Source organism: Malaclemys terrapin, chromosome 4, assembly GCF_027887155.1.
Source record: "Malaclemys terrapin pileata isolate rMalTer1 chromosome 4, rMalTer1.hap1, whole genome shotgun sequence".
NCBI lineage: Eukaryota > Metazoa > Chordata > Testudines > Emydidae > Malaclemys > Malaclemys terrapin.
Genome location: NC_071508.1, coordinates 27,171,218 through 27,190,193, shown reverse-complemented (window position 1 = coordinate 27,190,193; position 18,976 = coordinate 27,171,218). Strand labels below are relative to the sequence as shown.

General features: G+C 46.2%; 1 protein-coding gene across 7 annotated transcripts in view; it reads left to right on the top strand.

The window, feature by feature from the left end:
• The window catches only part of PPP1R12B (protein phosphatase 1 regulatory subunit 12B), a 158,097-nt gene extending 140,747 nt beyond the window's left edge, over positions 1–17,350 (top strand). For 3 of the 7 annotated variants that reach the window (XM_054025622.1, XM_054025619.1, XM_054025623.1), the window contains one exon: positions 10,604–17,350. In XM_054025622.1, coding sequence (XP_053881597.1) covers positions 10,604–10,690 — 87 coding nt within the window. In that variant the 3' untranslated portion in view covers positions 10,691–17,350. Of the gene's footprint in view, positions 1–40; positions 128–5,049; positions 5,228–10,603 lie in introns of all 7 variants that reach the window. The other 4 variants (XM_054025620.1, XM_054025617.1, XM_054025621.1 and 1 more) reach the window with 2 other exon arrangements.
• Positions 17,351–18,976: the final 1,626 nt, after the last annotated feature.

Below are 18,976 nucleotides of genomic sequence, written 5' to 3'. Positions count from 1 at the left end.
TTTGGTATTTGTCTTGCTCTCCTCCTGCTCTGTGCATCAGGTGTCCTCCAGTAGACTGATCCCAACCAGAGTGAATAGAGAGGACTTGAATCCCCTTGTAGCAGACTCTCTAGGGCTAGAGAAGCAGGTGAGGATCACACACAGTGCTTGGGCGTACAGGGTGCAAAGCTTTTCTGCCCCATCTTGTGCTTCGGAATACTAGTTACTTGGCTCCCCCAATTCATGGACTTAGCTTGATGCTAAGGTAGCAACCAAAAAGCAGGGAACAGTGTAAAGAAGAAAATAGCTGATCCTGAGAAACCTTCAGTGCGTGAAGAGAAATGTGCCCACAGACACACTCTTGCTGAAGTGATAGAGGGGTGCCGAATGTTTTCCTGACTAAATCTGAGGTGGTGCTGATCTGACTGAAGGTGCAGGAATCTGGTTAGTGAAGTAGAAAGAAAATTACCATTTATGCTGAATTGAATTCAATGCCCAAGCTCCCAAGGTTGCTCCATTCTCCTAAAACAGGATACAGGAAACTTCCACTGAAATCAATGGAAGCTGCCCATATTGTGCAGCAGAAGAGGATCCCAGCATTTGGTGAGAGATGTGTGCATTGAGCCCTCTTGAAATAGCTGGATGGTCGAATGCATGGATTCTCAAACTGGGGGTTGTGACTCCTCAGGGGGTTGCGAGGTTGTTAAATGGGGGTTGCAAGCTGTCAACCTCCACCCCCAACCCCGCTTCGCCTCCAGCATTTATAATAGTGTTAAATATTTTTTTAAAAAGTTTTATTTTAATTTATAAAGGTGGGGGAGGGTGTCTGTACTCAGAGGCTTGCTGTTTGAAAGGGGTCACCAATAGGAAAGTCTGAGAACCAGTGCAAACTCATTGTATTTGACTGATGCACGCCCAAGATGCTGGAAATTGAGTTCACAGACAGCTGCATTGGGCTGTGCTGTTCTGTAGCCCAAGTACCAAGAAAAGCAATGAGCAATTGTAGCAGTCTCACTCAGGGGCTGGTATTTGCTGTTGGCTTTGGGCCTGGCTTTTTGGCTGTTACTGGGCTTTCTTTGAGTGTAAGAACTGGAAAGCTGGCTTTCCTCACGGTGCTTTGCCTTGCTGGGTGTGTACACACACCTCCACACAGTAGCCAACACCAGATTATTGTAGGTTGCAGTGTTGGTGAGGCCAGGCTGTGCTCAGATGCTGGCATTCTGAGGCTTGGATCCAATATCTGTACTGGAATATGAACATTGTCTCTAAATCAATATTGTGGCGGGTTGGATCACAGAAACCCCCTTGGGAGCTGCCACCCGATGTGCAAAAGACTACCTCTGCTCCTGTTTTCCCTGCCAGCTCAGGACTCCAGCACCCTGTCTTGCTGAGCCCGACACTCCCGTCTGCTCCAACAAAGACCCAGGGTCTGAATTACTTGCCCCAAAGCTGCAAGTTTACCTGAAAACAGCTCACAGAAGTGTGCTTGTCTTTAGCACTCAGATGCCCAACTCCCAATGGGGTCTAAACACAGATAAATCCGTTTTACCCTACATAAAGCTTATGCAGGGCAAACTCATAAATTGTTCGCCCTCTAGAACACTGATAGAGAGATATGCACAGTTGTTTGCTCCCCCAGGTATTAATACATACTCTGAGTAAATTACTAAATAAAAAGTGATTTTATTAAATACAGAAAATAGGATTTAAGTGGTTCCAAGTAGTAACAGACAGAACAAAGTAAGTCACCAAGTAAAATAAAATAAAATGCGCAAATCTATGCCTAATCAAACTGAATACAGATAATCTCACCCTCAGAGATGCTTCAGTAAGTTTTTTCTCAGACTGGACACCTTCCAGGCCTGGGCACAATTCTTTCCCCTGGTACAGCTCTTGTTGCAGCTCAGGTGATAGCTAGGGGATTCTTCATGATGGCTCCTCTCCCCTTTGTTCTGTTCCACCCCTTTATATAACTTTTGCATAAGGCGGGAACCGTTTGTCCCTCTGGGTTTCCACCCCCCTCACTGGAAAAGCACGAGGTTAAAGATGGATTCCAGTTCAGGTGACATGATCACATGTCACTGCAAGACTTCATTACCCACTTGCCAGCACACACATATACAGGAAAACTCACAGGTAAACACAGCCATCTGCAGACAATGGTCCTGGTTAATGGGAGTCATCAAGATTCCAAACCATCATTAATGGCCCACACTTTTTACATAATTACAATAGGCCCTCAGAGTTATATTTTATATTTCTAGTTTTAGATACGAGAATGGTACATTTATACAAATCGGATGATCATACTCAGTAGATTATAAGCTTTGTAATGATACCTTACAAGAGACCTTTTGCATGAAGCATATCCCAGTTACGTTATATTCACTTATTACCATATTTTTCTAAAACTATCCCAGTTACATTATATTCACTTATTATCATGTTTTTATAAAACCATATAGACTGCACAACGTCACAAATATAATGCTCTCTCTCAAATACATACCTCTCATTTTACGTCTTAGATCTATTTTATGTTTGTTCTATTCTTGCCAGCCACATGACTCCAGTGAAACACTGCAGTTTAACTGAAACGCCACGAGGGGACGGCTTTCTCTTGGTGTCTGTTTTGAGGCAGTATCGTAAGCATATCAGTCTCCCAATATTTGTCAGTTTAGATCATATTTGAGGCTGACTGCTCTGGTCTACTAAAGGTGCATGAATATTCATAGTGAGAGACCAGTTTGGCCTGGACAAATTAGGGATAGACTATGACTCATTTCCCTAGTGTAGGATATTCCCTCCCTGAGATTCACAAGGAGATTTCTTTCCAATTCCATTACACATGTTCATTGCAATGTGCTAAAGGCCATTGTTTGTTCTTTCCCATTTATGTGTAAGCTCCACTCATTTTGCCGATCAGCTGAATGCTGAATCCTTTTGGAAATCCCCACTAATTTTCTCCTTGCATCAAATGCATAACTTACACTGCCATTAACACCAGTGATGAATTTGGCCCCTTGTATCAAACGTTCACTGCTACATAAAATGAATAGTGCTGGTGAATATAAAAACAGGCTAAGTAGAAGTAGCTGTTTGTTGCTTGTAACAAGCACATAGTTTAAGCTTGACAACACTGATATTAAGCAACTCTCCTCTATTCACCTCTGCTGCTTATGTTTATCTTCCAAGGCTTTAGAGTTAGCTCTCCTGGTTCCTGACTTGTTCAATAAAGTCCTTTGTCCCTCTGTTCCATCTGAATGGTATTTGCTATTGGTTTATGGCATGGGGATTTCAAATGCCATTTGCAACTGCTCTCATCTTTAATATATAGGTACAGCCCTCAGATGCTACAGGTCCCAGCCTGCAGTGGTCCCTCTGGTGACTGTAGTCAGTGTTGTTTGATGCAAATTGGATGTAGTCCTTCAGCTCTTGGCCAGTTTGCCGGTGCATCTTACGGTTCGGGAAAGACCAGCTGCTCCAATGAATAGAGGCCTCCTTTTTAATCCACCATATTGACTAAACTGCATAAATAACATTACCTTTCCAGTGGCTGCTTCCCTTCAGAACCCACCCCAGCGTATGCCCGGGTACTCGGAGGAGCATTCGACTGTTTGAATTTTCAGGGAACACAAGATTTTAAGCCGACGTGATCAGGGCCTAGGTGTTTTCACTTTTGAATTTAGGATTGTTCTTCTCATGACTGCTTCAGTCTCTGCTCAACTTCTCTGCACCCGTCTCCATGATACAGCCTTGTATCTAGCACATGCTGTGCCTCTGTTGGACTGGCTAGTGGCTGGTCCTGCTGGAAAAAGGTACCTGGCAAGGCCTCAGTCACTTCCTGTCACTTGAACTTGGCATGTGTATTGCCATTCGTGGCACAATACGAATAATGCCTGATATTCAGCTAGTGTCTGTGTTGCTCTTACTGCTTTTCCTTTTACTGTGTGTCTTCCATGCTTTCCTTCATCTTACTTTTCCGCTCTCCTGTAGCAGCTATAACTGTACTAATTTCATCTCTATATTGCCCTGGGTCCATTGATTTCTTTTGTTAATTGAGAATGCTTTGTTCCTAGTATGCCTGCTGTTTAGGGTGCTATTTAGTGCAGCACTGTTCAGGAAGAAATAGATTTCTCTATTTAAAAACGACTAATTTATTGGGAGCTTGGGGCACTGAATTTTCACTGATTGAGATCGGGGCTCAAATTTAGCTTGGGTGGCTGAGAGAAGAATTGAGTGGTGATCTCGGCGGGGATGCACGAACACATGCACTTTGGCACAATTGGTAGATGACCAGGCACCAGTGTAGAAGATGCTGCTGTTCAGAGTGGTGAGAGACACAGGATGGAATTGCAGGGCTGCAGCAGATGCATTGATAGAACTATGCATGTGCTTTAGTCTTAGTATGGGGATGGCTGGTACTTGGGTAGAGAGTCAGGCAGATCAGAGGACTGTAAGGTACCCGTTAGCCTTCCCTCTGCTGTTGGAAATAGCTCTGCAGGCTGGAGAGTGAAGGGACAGTAGAGTTAGTATGTGGTGTAATCTGTATTTTCAAAATTCCTCTGCGCAACTCTACTACAAGAACCTGCTTTACTACACAAAGCTGCTTTTGTTTGGGCAGGAGGTCATGTGAAGAGGAAGAGTTAGAGATTCTTAGTTGCCCCTGAGCTGCTTTCAAAACCATGGTCCCTGTGGCCATTGAGTCATTGATTTCAAACGCTCTTAGTAAATTGTAAGGAAAGTTCAGGTACCATGTCCAGGGTTACCATGTGTGGCTTTCAAGGACAGTAAGATGGAACACAGTCTACAAGAGAACGCTGCCATTCTTAATAAAATCGCTGTTTAAGTGGGTTTAGCCTGTAGCAGAATGGACGGTGCCTGAGGCTTCCTTTCTAATGCTTCAATGTGTTGTCCAGCCTCTTGTGTGCTTTCACATCTCTCCACTTCGCTCACATTGCTGTTCTTTTTTTTTTTAGTGTTTGTGAACTAAATTCACACTTGTGGCCTCTTATATCCTTGGTCTGTTTTGTCTGTCTTTCTGTCCACTCCGTGTCTCACTCTCTGCAGAACCTCCACCAGCTCAAACAGATTCACACCCTGAGGCAGATGAATGAGCAGCTGTTGACCGAAAACAGGGCCTTGACCCGGGTCGTAGCCAGGCTCTCAGCGTCCACCGAGCCCCCAGAATCAGAAGAGCTATAGCTTCTTCCCCTCCAGTTCACCTCGCCTCCTTCCTCTATTCCAGGCAGGTCTTTACTGTTATTGTCTGAACTGTCCCTTGCCCCTTTTAACTCTTCATGAAGGTGTTTGGTAAGCCTGTGGCTCAAAACACAGCATGTGGCAAAGGGGTGGTGGGCAAAGGATTCCCCTCGCCCACTCTTAAAAAAGCCCACCTTCCAACATGACATAGTTCTGTGTTTGAACCCAGAGTTTTAGAATACACTGCATTTGGCTTCTCTGCTCTTTGTCCCACCTTGGAGATGCTGGCCTCATCGTTTTTGCAAATAACTCCTACTCCAGGGATGCATTTTCCATGTGTGGGCTTGAGATTGGAGAGCATCGTCCTGCGTAAATGGAAGACTTCAACCCCTCCCCCCTTTTCTCAAAAACTCCTGAGCTGAGGACACGGTAGAGGCTGGAGTGGATAACAAGCTGCTACTCAAAACCGGAATATTTGTCCTCATGATCTCCTGGGACTCTTAATGCTGATAAATGGACGTGTTACAATGAGTCTGCCAGCACCATCCATTATATCTTAAAGTGGGAGCATTTATTGCAGCATGTAATTGATCATACCAGGTACTATGAGTCGCTCTTATTTCACCTTGGTAGAGCTGTATCAGAAGTCAGTAGCTAGCAACTAATACTCACTGCCTGTGACACCAGGATTATCTGAAGTCAGCATTAACGTCCTGCTGGGGAGACTGTGAATAAGCATTACACATCTCAAATGAGATAGCTGTTTATAAAAGTCTGGCACTTAGCAGTTGAAAGCTCTGTTCTTTTTAACTTTACTTGTATAAGGAAACGGTTTGTCTCCCTCTGTGTTTTGAAGGGTACTTGTTGACTGGGACTTTAATGCAGCATTTACAATATCCCCCAAGCAATCTATTTAAAGGTTAACATGAGCAGGTAGGATGCATTTGCTTTTTTCACAATTGTTAAATTTACTGCCGAGCAATTACTGTTTGAAGCCCCAAAGTTGTCTGTTTTGATCAGCTTTGCGCATCACATGCCATGCAGTTAGGTCTCTTCTGTCATGCTTTTTCTTGCTCAGTGTTAAAATTAAGAGAACTAAAAATGTAAATCCTAACTGTCCCCTTCAAGCCTCTGTCAGTCTTGTGCCAGGTTAGTTCAGAGGTACATGGGCACACTCAGATATAACTAGGGAGGCAATGTGTTCCATCCCTTGGAACTAGGAGACTCATTCGTATTTGAAATAAGGTACAAATCTGTAACAGTGTGGGTGATTAATCATTGGGAGAAACTACCAAGGGAAGGGGTGGAGTCCCCATCTCTTGAGATATTCAGATCAACACTGGATGTCTTTCTAGAAGATGCACTTCAGCTAAACCCAAGTTTAGGCTCAGTACAAGCGTACCTGGGCAAAATTCTCTGGCCTACGTAAGAGGATGTCCGACTAGATTAGGGGTCGGCAACCTTTCAGAAGTGGTGTGCCGAGTCTTCATTTATTCACTCTGATTTCAGGTTTCGTGTGCCAGTAATACATTTTAACGTTTTTAGAAGGTCTCTTTCTATAAGTCTATAATATATAACTAAACTATTGTATGTAAAGTAAATAAGGTTTTTAAATATTTAAGAAGCTTCATTATAAATAAAATGCATAAATTAAAATGCAGAACCCCCCAGACCGGTGGCCAGGAACTTGGGCGGTGTGAGTGCCACTGAAAATCAGCTTGCGTGCTGCCTTCGGTACACGTGCCATAGGTTGCCTACCCCTGCACTAGATGATCTAATGGTCCCTTCCTGGCTCTGCTGCTGACTCATTTATGACCATAAACAGGAAACCAAACCTCTGTTTCCCATCTGGATAATGAAAAAAATGGTTACCCTCCTTTTTAAAGTGCCTTGATCAACGAATGAAAACTGACAAGTATTTTCATCCCCATTAACCACTCCATATGCAAGGGTGATGGTGCCATTTCTCAAAGGGTTTTATTTAATTTTCAAAAAATCCCCATCCCTTCGAAAGGTCTCCATCACTTTCTCTTTCCAGTCACACCCTCGCTTGTACCTGACATGTGACAGATAAGTGAAGTGCATATGCAATACTTGCACATGTAGGATTCGCTTTACCATATTGTTACACCAGTCAAACAACGCTGGAAGGGATGTCCAGAGGACTGAATTCCCGCTGCTGTGTTGGTTCAGCTCGTTCACTTTCAGTATTGTATTGACCAGAAAAGTGTTCAGTTGTCTGTCCTAGTCATTGTCAATCTGCTTTGTGTCTAACTCATTTTACAAGACTCCAGTTTGCTTTACAGTGAAACAGATAGGGATCTGGTACATTCAGTAAGTAAGGGTGAGGAGGGGGGATGGTATTTTAAAAGCTTGGCTTTCTGCAGTCAAGCAGTCAGGTCTGTTCTACTTTCAGAAGTTCCCTTGGGAGTAGTTGGTTTCTTTGTGCCAGGGCTGAACCTTTTTAGAAGTACTTGTTTTATTGTTAAAGTTGCATTCTTACTGGTGCAATAAATCGCCAAACCTTGGTGGACCTCGCTTGTAAAACGTGGCCAAGCTCCAAGCTTCCAGTAAGCAGTTAATATTGAGACACTGCTATGTAACCTCTTTCAGTCCTTATGGGAACCTATGACAGATTTACCTGTTCCCGAACCAGGAGACACCAACTAGAGGGTCCCCCACAGCCATTTGGGTTTGTTCAAGACTTCACAATACACCAGAATCCACCAAACAGGGATGTAGAGAGCAGGGCTGGCTCTAACTTTTTTGCTGCCCCAAGCAGCAAAAAAAAGCACCACGCCCCATGCCACCCCCCGCCCCCTCCCGCCGCAGCGCCACCGGAACCTGCCCCCAGCGCCCCGCGCCGCACCCCACGCCGCCGGAAACCCCCCCCACCCAGCACCGAGTCCCGCGCCGCCACCCCCCCCCCGCGCGCTGAGCGCCGCGCTGCCGAAGCCCGCCCCTGCCTCCCGCCGAGCGCCGCCGGAACCCCAGCGCCGCACCCGCAACGCCCCCCCGCCGAGCGCCGCGCCGCCGGAGTGCCACACTCCCCCCGCCGCCCCTTACCAGGTGCCGCCCCAAGCATGTGCTTGGGTGCCTGGTGCCTGGAGCCAGCCCTGGTAGAGAGGACACCAGCTTCTGGGAAGCTTTGCTTGTCTGGAAACTGAATCCTGACATGCAAACAGGAACTAATGTGATTAAACTGACTAGGTCTGTTGACCTAGCAGTTTGTGTATGGCTGTGCTGAATCTTGCTTGGGCTGCAAATTGAATTGGAAGGCAGGAGAGAAGCAACCAGATACCAAATGCTTTCCCCATGTCACATGGTCTCTTGGGACTACAGTGATGTACGGTGTCCTCCATCCACCTAACAGTGGCAAGTTACCGTATATACTCGTTCATAAGCCGAATTTTTTAGTAAAAAAGGGAAGCACCAGAGAAGGTGGTCAGCATATGAACGGGTATAGAGAGGGAGACATGGGACACAGCCCCTTCCCCCAACAGAGGGAGCAAGGAGAGGCAGCAGAGCCAGAAGGGAAGAGGCGGGGCCAGAGTCTCTCCACTTCTGACCACGCTGCTCTCCCCCCAGCCTCCGAAGCATCTGCAGCTCCGGGGCTGGCAGGCTGCAGCCATGCTGCTCGGCCCCGCCCCCAGAGCACGCTGGGGCCGTGCCACCCGGCCCAGCCCGCTGGAACATGCTGCGGCCGCGCCGCCCAGTCTGGCCCGCCGGAGCAGGCTACGGCCGTGCTGCCCAGCCTGCTGGAGCATCTCCAGCCAGGCCAGAGACATCCTCCCCTGGCCCGCCCCAGATAAGGTGGGATGGGATGGGGAGAGTGTGGGGGTCCCGGGCTAGGGGTGGGGTCATGTGGGGGGTGGTCACAGGGGTTACTCCTGTGACCCCCCCAGCTTCTCACCCCCCAAAACATTTCCCCACCAGTTGCTGTCCCGACCTGTCAGGGTAAGCAGCTGGCGCACCGGGACACTTTGTTTAGTTAGGTTTACCTCCGTGCCTGGCTCCTTATGGGTGTGCTGGATTGTCCCACTTGAGCAAAATAAAAAGATTCTTAAAGATTTGTGATTTTGTTTGGGGGACTTTCCCAGGTTTTTAAAATCCATCTCGACATTGATATTAATTGACATGGATAACTTATCAGTGTTGCCTATCATTGTCCTCAACCTATCCAGTTTTCAATCGATTGTGGCAGCCATGAGTCCAGCGCTTAATCTATACCAGTGTGATCCATGAGAATTTTTTCATAGCACAGTTTAGTGTAGACAAGACTAATCTTGTTGGATGTAAACTGCCCTGTCCTCTACCTGGAATTTCTGACTTGGCCATTTAAAGTTGACCTGCAGGGGAAAAAATGGGTTTGTGACCCTTTCAGCTTTGTGTGGCCGTACCCGAAAGGCTTTGAAAACATACTGTTTACCCCGAAGGTCTGGTGCAATGACATCCCAAGAGGGGAAGGGAATAGTCCACTACTGTTTTGATTTTAAGACTTATTAACTGAAATTACTAATGAACACTATACAGGAATTTCTGCTTCCACAGGACGGATTTGCTCTGTCAATGTCTTCCTCCTCCTTCAGGTGCAGTATGAAAACTTGCAATACACAGCCCTCAGATCCTCCAGAAAAGTCAGGGATGACCAGACTTGCATTTGATTTTTTACTAAGGGCTTGTCTACACTTACCCAGGGATCGACGCATCGGCGGACAGTTTAGCGGGTTTAGTGAAGACCTGATAAATCAACCGCAGATTGCTCTCCCGTCAACTCCTGTACTCCACCAGATCGAGAAGAGTAGGGGGAGGCAATGGGATAGCATAGTGTGGACGCTATTAAAATAAACCTTTCCGGTCTCCTTTGTCTACCATAAAGAGGCAAAAACAGGGCATGCACGTAACTTTCTAAAAATACTTCAGGTCACCCTCAGTCTGTCTGTCAATCATAACTAGCCATTGGCAATCAATTCACGATCTAATGATCAAGCTCTAAAATGATTCCCTCATCCTAGCCCTGCCTTTGTCCTGCTGCTTAACTCATTTCATGTAGTGCTGGCGTAACTTTAAGAAAGAATGCTGTCTCCGAACCTCCCACTCTGGGTCCTTTGGCTCGTCCAGAGAGCTGCCTCCGTGGCCGCACCTGTTCCCATTTCTCGAAAGGGCTGATCAGAATTGCAGAGGGTTTTGGAAAATCTCATAAATGTGCTGACTGCCCCCAGCAAGCAGCAGATGGGAAGTGTTCGGTACTGAAAGCACGCCGCGCTCATCCCCTGTCACTCCAGCTTTGAGTCTCCTGGACTGCTGTAATTCAGTGTGTATGTTCCTTTCCACCGGCCGCTGGCTCCCATTAGCCTGGTGAGGCTTTTGTGACCGTAACAATGAGCTGTGTAACCCTTCCCCTGCCTTTGTCTTTGTGCAGGTTTTGACAGAGCTGAAGTCTGACAATCAGAGGCTGAAAGATGAAAATGGAGCACTCATCCGTGTCATCAGCAAACTCTCCAAGTAGGACGTCGGAGGGAAGGAAGGAAGGAGGGGGCTTCTGTGCACAAGCTGCCAACCCTGCCACCCAGCCCCCAACCGCCTCTTGCCCTCCAATCGAAAGTACAGCAAGCCTTTCAGCCGTGGGAACAATGCGCCTCGCACTCCCCCGTCCCGTCCCCTCATTGTACATTCCCTTAGCACCCCTCTGAATGCACCCCCTGCCATTTTATTATTTTAATTTAAGCATGTCGTGGTATCTTGGACATTTTATTCAAGGGGAAAAGAGACATGAGAGCTGGGATTGAGCTGCCAAAACTTCCTGCCACAAACCCAGCCTTGTCCACATTGGACTCCAGTCTGGAGCAGAGAAGCTTCTACTGTAATAAGCGATACAGAAATGACTCTGTAGAAGTGATCCGACGGGTCCAGAACCTTTGTAGCTGGGGGCGGGGGGACATGAGCGGGAGTTGTCACACTGAGGGTGTACGTCAGCTGCCCACTTGGCGTTGGGGGTCCGGTTACAATGTGATGCTGTGAAAGCCATGGGGGCTCGTTTCTGTGACAGACTGTGACGACAGCTGCTTTGCACAGAGGCTCTGTTCTCCTGTCGTCCCAGTAGCTGACTCTATTCTTACGATTTTAAATCTGTTTGCTATCTTCATTTCTGAATCCCAGTTTCAGACAGACACACACACACACACACCCCCGCCCTTTGCCCATGCTTCATTTCTGCAGCCCAGGCAATCGTGGGTCACTCTGTACTCCTTCCACAGTTGCTGTCTCGGTTACTATCCAGGTAATAGCATCTGCTAATTGCATCTGGGCTCTTTCCTCTTGGGATAAGATTCATTGCTGATATTGGCCGGGGTCTCTGATGAAGGAGAAACTGAAGCAGCAGAGGTCACCCGCTGCCCTCACATGCACATGTAACAAATCTGGGTGTGAATATCCATGCAGGGAGGTACGCATGCACAAGTAACCAACCCCCATCTTCTTCCAGTAGCAACAGGATGAGCATTTGTCTGTTAGTGTTACTTACAGGATAGCACCCTGCAAAGTACTCGGAGCAGATGTCTGGTGTACTTGTTTTAATTTCCAACAAGAGCAAAAACGAATGAAAATACAGGTGTATTTTGAGTTGGCTTTAAAGGGGAGAGGGTGGAGAGGCTGTATTTGGCTACAAAAAGGATAGCCCGGCCTTCGATGGCAAATCCTGACACAGCTAATACAGCAAGGTTGAGAAACCTTAAGCAATGATCAGTTGCCAGCTCCATGTCATTAGAGGGTGTAACTGTTTTCATTTAATAGTGGCCAGAATGAGCCAGTTTTGGGGTGTGTACTGGTAACCAGATCTGTGGGGTAAACTGTTTTGATTGCTGGAAGCTAGCAACAGGATTTGACCTGGATGAAAACCTCAAAGGGCTCTTTCATGTCCTGTGTACTTGGAACAATTTGGAAGTGTTCACTTCCAAGGGCATTAAGAAGGTGACTCCTCCAGATGTTACACACGTCTCTTTCTAGCTTCCAGTGGAAGCCGGGCATTAACTTGTTAACACATCTGCTGAGCCTACCGTTAGAGGACTACTTGTGGTGGGTTCGGGAAAGGACCCTCCTTGTTCAGAGATTCCAGTGCTGGCGCAGAAGATGTGAGTCTAGCCACTATGTTGACAGGGACAGATGAGTAACTTGAACATGGATATTATTCTCATCATTGCTCAACAGGGTAAAGTCTAACTCTGTCTTTAGCATCTCGGTTATTGCATCAGTAGGTGTTGGCCTGAGGCAAAGTTTCTTCTCTCCCTTCTATTTTTTGTATCCAAAACTTGGTTTTGCACCTACTCTCCAGCTACTGTGGTGCATCCACCATCCTCTCAGCTGAGCAGGATGACAAGAGCAGCCTCAGTGGCATCACTTGTGTGTAACGCGAGACATCACTTTTCCTCCGAATGCATTGAGTTGATGCAACTGCAACACATCTAGTCCGGAGGTGAAGAGATCAAAGCCAATCATGGCACCTGGGCCTTCTGCATAGCACTGTCTCTGAGCCAGGGATCCATTTTATTCCTTCTAGAACTTCATAGCATCCGGAATTAAAATGGGCAAATGCTTATCTAGTTTAATTCCTCACACCTTATCCAAGCACTGCTCTCCTCTAGTAAGCACTTGTTCTCTGGGGTTTTCCCCATCCCCCTGGAATTTTCATTTTATGGCCCACTGCTTGCTTCAGATTTGGACTGTTAAGTCTAGATGTGACAGGAACTTGCTCACTTCCTATGTATATGGAGGTAGAGGTTCTACACCTGTCAGTGGGCTACGGAGAGCAATGCCTTTCAGCTGACTGGTATGCTATTGCGAGTCTCTCATCAACATGTTTTCCATTGGACAAGAACCGCTGTCTGTTTTTTCAATACTCCAGTCTGCAGTATTCCATTCTGCACTATGAGTTTGCCACTACCTACCTGGACCATTAAAAAGACAAAATTCAGGGAATCCTTCTTCTTTACTGCACTTGATCCTAACGAAGAATCTGCAATAGGTAATATGGGATGCAAGAGGCATGAATCTCATGTTGTACCATGTGAAGCCAAGACACTTTAAATTAGGTGTCTGTTTAGCACTAGGTTTATCATCCTAATATCTGTCTAGGCTAGAACTCAGAATAAAAATTTAATGTCCTTGACTAGCCAGAGCTACAAGCATTTCATGATGATACAATACTGTTGTACACTGACTCGGTCAGAATGTTTCTTGGGCTCAGTTGACCTTTGCTGACTTAACTATCCCACTGAGGAGATACAAAGCAAGACACACGGCTTTCTACGCTCAAGGCAGGGTGCAGTTTTTTTAAAATGTTCCCTATTTTAATCCATAGCATTTGCCAGCGTTCTCCCCTAGAACGCACTAGAGCTTTTTCCAAGCAATTGCTTGGGGGTGAACCAATTTTTATCCAAGAAACTTAGCATAACTTGCAGCTGCAGTAGCTTTCAAGGACAGTTTTAATGTGCTTCTTAATTTATCTAGCAGGCTTTCCTGGTAAATTATTTCCCCATAACAAGCAGAATTCACACCTGTCTTTTTAACTGGCAGTGAAATCTAGAGAAGTATTTCTTCTGCATAAAAATTGCTCCATTTTTCAGCATGCAAGGATTAGATTTTAGCCAGGTTGTATGCAAGGATGACCTAGCATTGCAGTGACTCCTAGAATTTTCTCTGTCAAATAGAAATTTGGTGAGGAGGAAAACGTGGAAGTTTAGATCTGTGTGTTCTAAACATACTTGGGAAAGGTGGAAAGTGCAGGGTGTGTGTGAGAATTCTGTTTAAATTGAGAGAGGAGTCCTCTGCCTCTTACAGCTACTTTCCCACCCACAAAAGACTTGCATCAAAGCTGAACTTCAGAAATAGCCTCACACCTTTTGAAGTGCTTGCATATCTCTTATAAATCCTTATGCTGCGAGCTCTGTGCAACTCTGCCTTTGACTAGCTGGGCCATGTAGGTAACAAAGGGCCACAGACATAACCTGAAATGAGGAAGAAATGTTCTTGAGCGGGTTTCAGTTTCATTGCTCACAAATTGGGAAACCAGGGTTTATTGAAGTGGGAGTGGGTCTGTTTGTCAAAGGTGAGTTTTAGGTGAAATCGAAGGCTTGCTAAGAGGGGTATCTGGGGTGTTGGAGTTTGCAAAAAAGCACTCTCCACTTACATAGAGAATGTAGCTAGTCTTGAAAGCTGCTAATGTGGGACAGATCTGGAGTGATGGGCTGTATTGGCTGGAGATTAAGGTGGGCGTTCATATTTTTGAGTAAACGTGAATGATTTGGAGGTCATTGCACGGGAGTGACCTCTGAGCTATTAAAGGACAATGCGTTTTTTTAAAAAGAGAACAGAGGCAAAGCGGAGCCTGTATAGGATAGGTGTATTGTCAGTGTGGCTTCAGTTCTATTATACCATGTGACTGGAGATTTTATCTAATGGATATTGATGTGGGACAGTAGTGACAGCAGCTCGCTGTACCAATATTGATCTGCTGTGTGTTGAAGAAGTGAATTGATTAGTCTAGAGAGCAGGCCAAATGTGCCTCAGCCAATCCGAGAGCAACTTATCTGCAGTGGTGCAGGTTTTTATAAGTGTACTGCACTCTTACGAATAAGCTGGTTTCAGACTGGTTAAGGGTTTTTGTGTCTTTTTAGTTTTGATCCGTGAATAAGTCGGCCATACAGAAATTGGATTGGCTGGCACAGTCTCCAGGTAATTTTACAGCACTTCCATTTCATCATAAAGTGCGGCAGATAATTGGTTTGGGCTTTCACCGGCCATTACAGGTCTTTTTCCCTTACAGCTATCAGTCATAAGACACTGGAGTATGACCAATAATCAATCGGTTGACAAAGTGCATGTGACGCAGGTATTGTACTACTCTCTTTGAATTATGATGTGTCCATTGGTGAAAGGTCAGTTCAGTCCCAACTCTGGAAGGACCTGATTTAAAGGCATCCGGATTATGTGCATTGTGGAAATGTCTCAGAATGAAGTCTGCTAATCTGGGCTAGTGAACTATTGTGCTCGAGTCTAGTTGGTGGGAAGCAAGTTAGGTTGTTTTCAAAGCCATTCTGTACAAAGCTTGTCAATCCATAACACACTTCAGCCCCCTGCAGGGGAAAGGATATTCCAACCCTGATTCTGCCCATCATGCTTGGGGCTGAGCGAGCTGGTAAGAACTTCACCATGTTTGCCCGGGATAGGTTGAATAAATCTTGCCATTGCTAATAGAGGACATTCTCCTTGCTGACTGCAATACCTAGGGCGAGTCTCCAGCAACCGATAAGCCCTCAGAGATGAAGGCTAGGTTTTCCTGGATTTGTCTCATTCATCCATCAGCTAGGTAGAGCCTCTAACTTCCAAGGGTAACGGAGTCTCAGGCTGCACTTTGAAATGCTGGTCATGTTGTACATATGCTTTAAAGTTTCCACTACTCTCTCCTTTCCTGTCCTCCTCCACCAAATGCCAAAGGCCATAGCTCCTATTGCTTTTTCTAGGCTATTGCACTGCCAATATGCTCATAGTGCTTAAATGTTCTCTCCTTCCTGGCTCTGAGTGAGGGAACCGCCCGAAAAATTCCGAGTGACCTCACTGGGATAAATAATGTGCCGATTTGCACTGAGCCAGCACGGGAGCTATCCTTACCACATTTGGGTGTTGAAAACGAATCTAGGTCTGGGATCTTTGTGATGCTGAGCAGAATTCAGAGGTGGTCCACAAAATATGGCTGTGTGGAAAAGGTATGTGTTCTAACCATACAGGCCTTCCCTAATTCAGAGCCGCCAGCATCGGTGTATAGGGTTGCTTAGTTTTGTGTCCTTGGCAATAACATCCTGAAGAAATGCTCCCTTTTGCTAGCTAGTGGTCAGGTCTTTTGATGCACCGGGGAGTTCTCTTGCATAGACTTGTCCAGAGCTCATTTCAGAGGGAGGAAGAGTTGTCTTGCCCCCAGTCTGAGCTTCACCTGCAGTTGTTCCGGGGTAAAAGGATCTGGTAGTGACTGATCGCTCCCCGTGAACGCAAGCCGTGGAAGGCCTATGTCAGCCTGCTGTTGCTGTTAACAGGCTGATCAGCCTTACTAGACTGCAGGAAGGCGAAGAGAATGAAGACTGTCCAAGCTTTGCAGCTGTCATTGGTGAGAGGAATCTCTGAAGCTGGAGTTCTTGTCTGACACTTCCAAATCGACTCTGGCTGGATTCACGATCCTTTGTTTTGCAGTAGGTTCCCTTTTTCCATACTTCCATCTTGGTTATTCCCTTTCCCATTGCACTGTTACCATCCAGAAGCACAGAGCAGCTCCTGAAACTGTTTAGAACCGGTATTTCTCCTCGACTCTCTGCTTTCACTGCCCTCTGAAAAGACTGATTGATGTGGGAGCTGGAGTGGGTTCCAGCTTAGAAAGTAAAATGGCCTTTAAAAAAAAAGGGGGGGGGGGGTGAAATAGGGTTGGAAGAAATCCACAATGCCAATTTCCTGAATGACTGCTTAGTTCACTGCAGTGTTTGTAGTTAAACCCAGCTTTGAGGTACTGTGGAGTCTCCAGCCCCTAGGAGCATCCCATGAGCAGTTCACAGAAGGCTGCACCTGAAATTCAGACCAGCTTTAGGGTTGATTCTTCTTCCTCCTTCAGTCTTTTTCCCCTAAAGGCCAATCCCCTAATTCTGCCTGGGGTGAGAATGGGTTACTTGATTGATGTGGTTCTTTAAATAGTTCCCTGGGCAATGCTCTGGCTGCAGCAGGGCAAAACACATGGTGAGCTTCGTTTTCCTGAGCATATCCTGTCGAGGAAGCCAGGCGTTTGCCACGCTCACCCCTCGAATGCTAACCCTTGGAAGAGATGAATTAACTGTGGGGTCGGTGCGTCACCTTTCCAAGCAGTACGTGTGCTGTACTTACCTTTCGTAAGGAGAGTTTTACAGCTCGTTGTAAATACACTACTTGGAGAAAGCTTATGAAATGGTGGGGAAGAATGTATTTTTATGCAACTTTGAGTGGCCTTTCAAACCCTGAGACGAATGATTTGTTTTACTGGTTGTTGTTATATAGTATTATGTGTTTGAAAGTTTGGGAATAATATTCACAGCTATATGATGCTTGTAAACACAACAGTATTTATAAATGGATAAAATAAAACAGTGTTTTAACTTTTGCCTCTGTCTGTCTAGCAGGGTGTAGAATGGTGCAAAACAGACCTGATGATTCTCCCTCCGCCCCCAGTTAACCAGACACTGGGTAGGTTAGACTTGGGATGGGTCTTTCCCTTCTGCTGAGCCTCTTACATTAAAGATGAAGTTAAAAGCACAGAAAATGTTCTGTCCCCTTTATCACTCCCGTGGGTCTCAAAGGCTTACCAGAAATTTCCTTCTGGTTTTCTTTTTTTGCAATAGAAATACCTGGTTCTGACTCACTTGAGAGCAGGACAAGCTCCAGTTCTGGCTTCAGCCCATTGTGACCTCCCTGGGAAAGACTGATTCATGTTTGTTGTTTAATTTGATCTGGGGTAACTGACCAGTTTGTCTGTGTATTGAGATAGCTCAGTGATTTGAGCGTTGGCCTGCTAAACCCAGGGTTGAGAGTTCAATCCTTGAGGGGGCCATTTAGGGATCTGGGGCAAAAATCTGTCTGGGGATTGGTCCTGCTTTGAGCAGGGGATGGGACTAGATGACCTCCTGAGGTCCCTTCCAACCCTGGTATTCTATGATTCTATTGGGAGCACAGTTATTCTAGTTCAGTAACATTCTAATAACGAACAGTCGGGTTCAGTTCCCCAGCAAAAAGAGGGGAGTGAGATCTCCGTCATTCTGATTTTTCTGTCGTTAAACAAAACCCAACTTCTTCCAAGCAAAGGCCCTTTGCTACCACTTTATGGATGGAGGATGTTTCTAAGAGCACTAGTTCACCTTTAACAATAAGATATGCAATTGAGCTATGCACCATAAGCAGCTTCAAGGACGACCTCTGCAAAGCAGCTGCTCAGACCCTGCATAGAAGGCAGTAAGAAGCGTGAGAAATGCTCGAGTTTTTTGGGGGGCAGGGGAGTAGACCTGGAAAAGGTGGAAACCCATCCCTTCATTCTGGGGTAAAAGTGGGACCGGGGCCAGGCCTGAATGACAGTACAGCTGTTGTTCAGTGGAGAGGACAGACTTCGGAACACATACAGGGGAGTGAAATTGTAGCCATCAGTTATTGACTGTGGAATCAGGTGGAGCAGTGAAGCTTAAGAGGAACGTTCAGCATTTCCCAGAGGTGTCCCATCTTTGCATTAGCTCATGGCAGTTTGCACCCTGCCCTAGGATGTTCATTAGCACAAGGAGATGGGCCACTAGCCAAGCTTTATGGGCCTGTCCCTTTTAAATACACCTCCACACTTCCAGGGGTAGGACCCTGCCTTCCTCCCCACCCAGCCCCCTAGGTCTAGATTAGACCATGACAACATATCAGCATGACAAACACTTTCAAACCCAGGGACCTAAAGTTAGGTTCCTAAAAATCCATGGGGAGGGACCTTAATAAAAGCAGCCTGGTTATCAGAAGTGCTGAGTGCCTGCAGTTCCCAGGCTCTGCAGTGGGGTTTGTGGGTGCTTGGCACCTCAGCAAATCAGGCTGCTCTTTTTGTGCCCTAAATATGGATTTAGGCACCCGGGTTTGCAAGTGGGGGCCAGTAGCATTCAACTCACATTCATGCTAAGTGATTCCCGGTTTCCATTCCCTCTTCCTTCCCTGCTAGTTCTTTTCTCCCTCCCTGGAGTGTCTGCATCCCATTTTGTTTTGCTTC